This window comes from Austrofundulus limnaeus, unplaced genomic scaffold (assembly GCF_001266775.1).
Source record: "Austrofundulus limnaeus strain Quisiro unplaced genomic scaffold, Austrofundulus_limnaeus-1.0 Scaffold61, whole genome shotgun sequence".
NCBI lineage: Eukaryota > Metazoa > Chordata > Actinopteri > Cyprinodontiformes > Rivulidae > Austrofundulus > Austrofundulus limnaeus.
In genome coordinates this window covers 1,095,171-1,100,469 of record NW_013952463.1, presented here as the reverse complement: position 1 = coordinate 1,100,469, position 5,299 = coordinate 1,095,171, and the positions used below count along the sequence as shown (strand labels likewise).

At 38.9% G+C, this 5,299-nt stretch overlaps 1 protein-coding gene across 1 annotated transcript in view; it reads left to right on the top strand.

Annotated features, from left to right (window-relative positions):
- pttg1ipa (PTTG1 interacting protein a) overlaps nucleotides 1-5,299 on the top strand; it is a gene marked incomplete in the record, with an annotated part of 8,916 nt that overhangs the window by 2,079 nt on the left and 1,538 nt on the right. The window contains 3 exon segments of the mRNA XM_014009759.1: nucleotides 1,979-2,081; nucleotides 2,396-2,461; nucleotides 2,781-2,827. Coding sequence (XP_013865213.1) covers nucleotides 1,979-2,081; nucleotides 2,396-2,461; nucleotides 2,781-2,827 — 216 coding nt within the window.

Sequence of the window (5,299 nt, the reverse complement as noted above, 5' to 3'; positions counted from 1 at the left end):
ACACACACACACACACACACACACACACACACACACACACACACACACACACATATGCAAGAAATTTTTTTTTTCTCTGCTTTTTAGGACAAAATTGAATAAAAATATCATCTTTTGTTGAAAAAAAAAAAGACAGAATTACAGCCCTTTTCATCTAACCTTTACCCTAACATGACACRTCATCTCCCTCCCTTCATTGAAATATCTCATGATTTTCCAGCTCTCAAAGTAAGTGCTGGTAATGACACTCAGCTACTACCACACCCAGTTTTGGTTGATTATCTGTAAACCTGACTGCGTTAGCCATTTTAGCATTTGCTTAGGTCGATTGGCTGTTGCGAGCATTTTGAGTTGCAGTGACTCCAGGATTTAATCAGTTCTAGACATACATCCAACGATTACTTTCTGAAAGTTTGACTGAAATCTTTGTGTGTTCATGAGATATTTTGCTAACAGATAGACGCAGGTGAAATGATGTTGCCATTTGACAGTGGGTGATATTACTCACCAGGCTGTGTTAAATATTCACTTTGTTTGATCAAGCTATAAATAAACTTATCCTTGATAATAAGAAAAGAAGCACAACAAGCAGRTATTGCATCAGGGCTGTCACCAAGGTGGGACCAGCGAGGGCAGTCGCCCCTCCCACTGGCCCCSCTTGGCCCGATGTTTTATCCTCTTCAGTCCCAAGAGGATTATTGTTTTGCTTTGTGTGTATTTTTAGTTTCCCCTAGCTATTTTGGATTAGTTGAACCTCATAAACGAAGAGTTTCAGGAGATTATACATGCTTATTTATTYACCGTTATTTAACCAGGCAAGTCCCACTGAGATCTCAGATCTTTTTTTTCATGGGCGGCCTGGGCCTGAAGGCAACATCCATGTTTTTAGGGGTGGGGGAAACCGGAGTACCCAGAGAAAACCCATGCAAGCATGAGGAGAACATGCAAACGCAGCACAGAAACACCCAAGGTCCTAACTGGGGATCGAACCCAGGACCTTGCTGTGAGGTGTCGGTGCTAACCACTGAGCCATCGTGCTGCTGTGTAATCTTTTTTTTAGAATTATAAATGCGAGGAAGCTACATAACAACTGTGCTTTTCTCAAAAAGTAATATTTGTAAAAAAAGGTTCTAAGTATGTATATCAAAATGTAATTTCATAAATTCTGCATTATATGTTAAATAACCTCTGTATTACAACAATAAACATTTCTTTCTTTTTGGTTTCAGTTCAGTTTGTAAATCCTACCTGATAGCAACAGAGTTTTTTTTTAATTCATTGAATATTTAATTTATTTGTGGCTCTAGAGCAGGGGCGTCAAACTTTGTGACACAAGGGGTCAAAATTCAAAACTTGGTCCAAGCCAAGGGGCAATTTTTGTCAATATTTATTGAAGAAATCTTAGATAACAAATTATTCTTACAGAAATACAAATGATTTTTTCCAGAGTATATATTATGTATCATTTAGAACATACATAACCTATGAGATGTAAAAAAAAAATGACACTTAGAAAGATACATCATTAGCATATATTTCTTATGCCTTACTTTCTACCAACCACTTTTTGATTTATTATTTCTGAAAGATACATTTCATCACAATTCAGCAAATCAGTTAAAAGGGAAAATCCACACGAAAAATCCAATTATTTGGCTTTAAAATCTTAAAAATTGTACAGGAAAAGATAATTGCTCTTTCCACACCAAAATGAATGTTTACTGAAAAATTCTAACTCTGGCTTGAAAATTAGCCAGCCRTCTTGAAAAGAATGCACTAAATACAGTAAGAAAAAGAGAAACTAAAAACTATTTAAAACCAGACAAATTGTTAACGAGGAACAGATTTAGCCTGCGGGCCTTGAGTTTTACACATGTGCTCAAGACTGATTCTGTGAAGTAAAAAAAAAAAAGATAAAGTCATTTTTTTAAACTTGTAAGTTGAACTGTGATTCCTAAGCCTGCCGTTATATCTGCAGTGAACTTTCAGTCGCTGATCATCACCCTGTCGGTGCTGGCTGCCGCTCTCATCATCGCCCTCGTGATCTGCATGTTCTGCTGCTGCAAGTGTGAGAACGCCGGGTGAGTTTTCAGCAGGCCGCCTGTTTGACGCCACACAGTGACAGAAGCACGGACGTTTGACTCTCTAGCTCCTTTTGTGTCGAAGGTTAAGTGTGTGATATTTCAGTAGYTTCAGCTCAGAATTATTCTGTGGGCAGTTTCAGACGAGCCGTACCTGATCAGATTCTGATCCATTATTTCTGCCTCCACATCYGGTTTGTTTTCACGCCAGCTGTGGTGTGAATATCTCAACTCGCCTGGAGACAGACACTGTGCCATGCTCTCATTTCAACACATCTTAGTTTGTTTGTTTTGTTTTGTTTTTGTCTTATCAGATCCAAACGATTCGAGGCCAAGATGGAGAGACACGCCAACAAGACGAAAGCCAAGCAAGAAGAAAGGTGAGGGTTAACATTTATGAATCATCAATCATTCCACATTCTGAGTTTTCTATTCTCTCAGGAGCTTTCAGCGATTCTTAAATGGCTTTTTGTTTCTGGTTGTTCTGCACCAGCTGCTCTTGTCTTGTTAGGCATGATCTGTATGCTGTCTTGTGTAACACAAAGATGATAAGGAAGGGGGGCGGGGGGAATGCACATTTGCACACGTCATTGTGTTGTTAGCCCAAACTGGTTTGTGGCCACATGACTTCCGCATGTGTCAGAAAGCCGGAGGATCGTCATTGTTTGTCTCATGGGAGGATGATTGTTTTTCTTACAGGAGGGCCGAGATGAAGCAGAGACATCAGGAAATCAGGCAGAAATACGGTGAGTTGTCTGCTTTTTCCATACACAGTTGTATTTTATTTTTTATTTAGTGATTTTTAAAAACAGTGTACATTGATACAGTTTGTAACTTATGAACAGATAACATAAACAAAAATTATAAAAGAAAAACAGTGTGGTTATGGGTCTCTCTTCTTTATTTAATCTTGGTTTATTTCAGTTTTGCTAGATTCAAGTCMTTTTCTTTTGGTGTAGATCAGCCGCTTTACACAGTTGTATTTTTATTTAATTATTTCATATTTTACATCCAGACTTGGTTTCTGTGTTTCTGGATGTGTTCGGGGCTCACAGAACATTAAACACAGCCTATCAGGAACAGTTCATACCTGCATAAATCTTTAATCTGCTTTATCAACTAAAATTAAAAACAATCCATGCTGACCAGAAAAAGACACATTTATTACTGTAAAAGCATATTTCAGGAAATAGTCTGTTTTCTTGTTCTGTTTCTGCGTTGATACAGCTATTTTTGCTCAAGAAAATTACATTGCAGTGAGTATGATGTGTAGAACTTTCCATATGTTGTAGGCCAATTTGAACTGAATTCTTTGCAAAAGTGCTGTGAAATCATGTATCATTGCTGTTTTTTTATTGGTAGCTGAAAAGGCCAGAGTCAGTCATGGAGTTTGATGCCAGTCACAGAAATGAAGAGGAGGAGGAAGTAGGCCTGTCACGATAACAAATTTTGCTGGGCGATTAACTGTCTCAAAAATTATTGCAATAAGCGATTATATTGTCTGGTGACCATTTTAAAACTAAAAATGATAAAAGCGTAATATGTAAGTACATCCTGTCAAAGATCAATAAACTTTAATTTCTAAAGAATGTTTAACAAAAATGGACTCTGTCTCTAACAAAAAATGCACTTGAATAAAAAAAAAACAAAGAACAACAAAATGGAAATTAAACACCACACACAACTAAGACAGTAAATAAACAATATTAAGAGCAGCATCTCTTTAGAGATGAAGCAAACTACACAGCCTGGTGAGGACCCACTGTTTCTTATGTGGACATAAACCCAGTTCACATCCTAAGTAAAGTTTAGGGTCAAATAGGTAATAGAAAATACTGGTAAATGAATGAAAGTCAATGCAAAGTCCCCATGAGGATAGAAGAACACACGTGTGTGAGGAGGGTACAATGAGGAGACAAGCAAAGCGCTGCGGGGGAGGAAATCACTTCAGAGTTTTCCTCATGAGTTGTTGGGACAGCTACAGTTTTTTGGGTGTTTTGTTAAAACACAGATGGTGCGTTTAAGTTTCCTGTTTTTGGGAACTCCAGGTAAAGTCTCAGATTTTGACGAGTCTGTTGCAGCGGGTCTGTCTGCCTCGCTCATGAAGGTACCGAGGCGGGGGAGTTTCAGCCCCCACCCCTTCCCCTTCTCTCTCTCTCCGTGTCTTCTGATCAGAAGGTGGTCARTTCTGTACTAGTTGTCATCTAAAAATAGTCCGATGCAAACTTCCACATAATTACACATCGCTGGAATTTATTCTMTGTGGGAACTTCCCGCATCATAAAAATTAGATTTGGCGGGAATCGATCATAATATGCGCAATCCCCGCAGCGAATTTCAGGCCCTGCAAGTGCTCCGACACTGCAGCAGCCACGTTCTGCTTTGAAACCAATTCCTTCTCCATTTTTCAGAATCCCATCAACGTTTCTTTAGTTTGTTATTGCTACGAGCTCTCTCTCATGCTAAAGAAGTACGAGACCGCGCGAGAGTTCACTCCTCCCGACACTAAGAAAAGAGGAGGGGAGGGGTCAGCTGAGCCCCCTGTGCAGCGGAGCGCTGAGAGGGAGAGAGACGAAGTAAACCAACAAGCAGGAAAATGAAACTTATCGTCCTCATTTTTTTTATTGACCTCAAGATAATTTATCGTGCAATTAATTGATTTATTGACTATCGCGGCAGGCCTAGGAGGAAGGGACAGATGAGCAGGGTGAGGAGGAGCAGGAGGAGATGATGAGAGGAAGCAGGAAAGAGGAGCAGGGACCACAAAGCAGTGCCAGGTACATGTGCAGTGTAAAGTACTGCGTTTACGATGGGTCTTTCTTTGTATTAAAATATATTAATGYCCCGAGATCTGAGGATTGTAGTATAAATCTAGTCTTTTTCCCTTCACTGTGTATTTTTCTTTCTTCTTACTGATCTATAAATGAGTTTTATCCAGTAATTATTCACTCTCACTAGCCCTAAACTGATATTAATACTTTGTCCACAAATGTGTACAAGGTACAAAAACAAGTAAAATCTACGTCTTTAATCACAAATCCACAGAAGACTCACTCTGGATAGAAGTATTTCACCTGATCTTTCAGGAGAAAGTGAACTTATGTGTTTGAGGGGAAATTATTGATTTTTTTTCATGTTCTTAGGTGAGAAAAACACTATTTTGGACTAAAATGCTGTGGTCCTAAGAGGCTACTCCAGTCACAGAAACATTAAGCCTA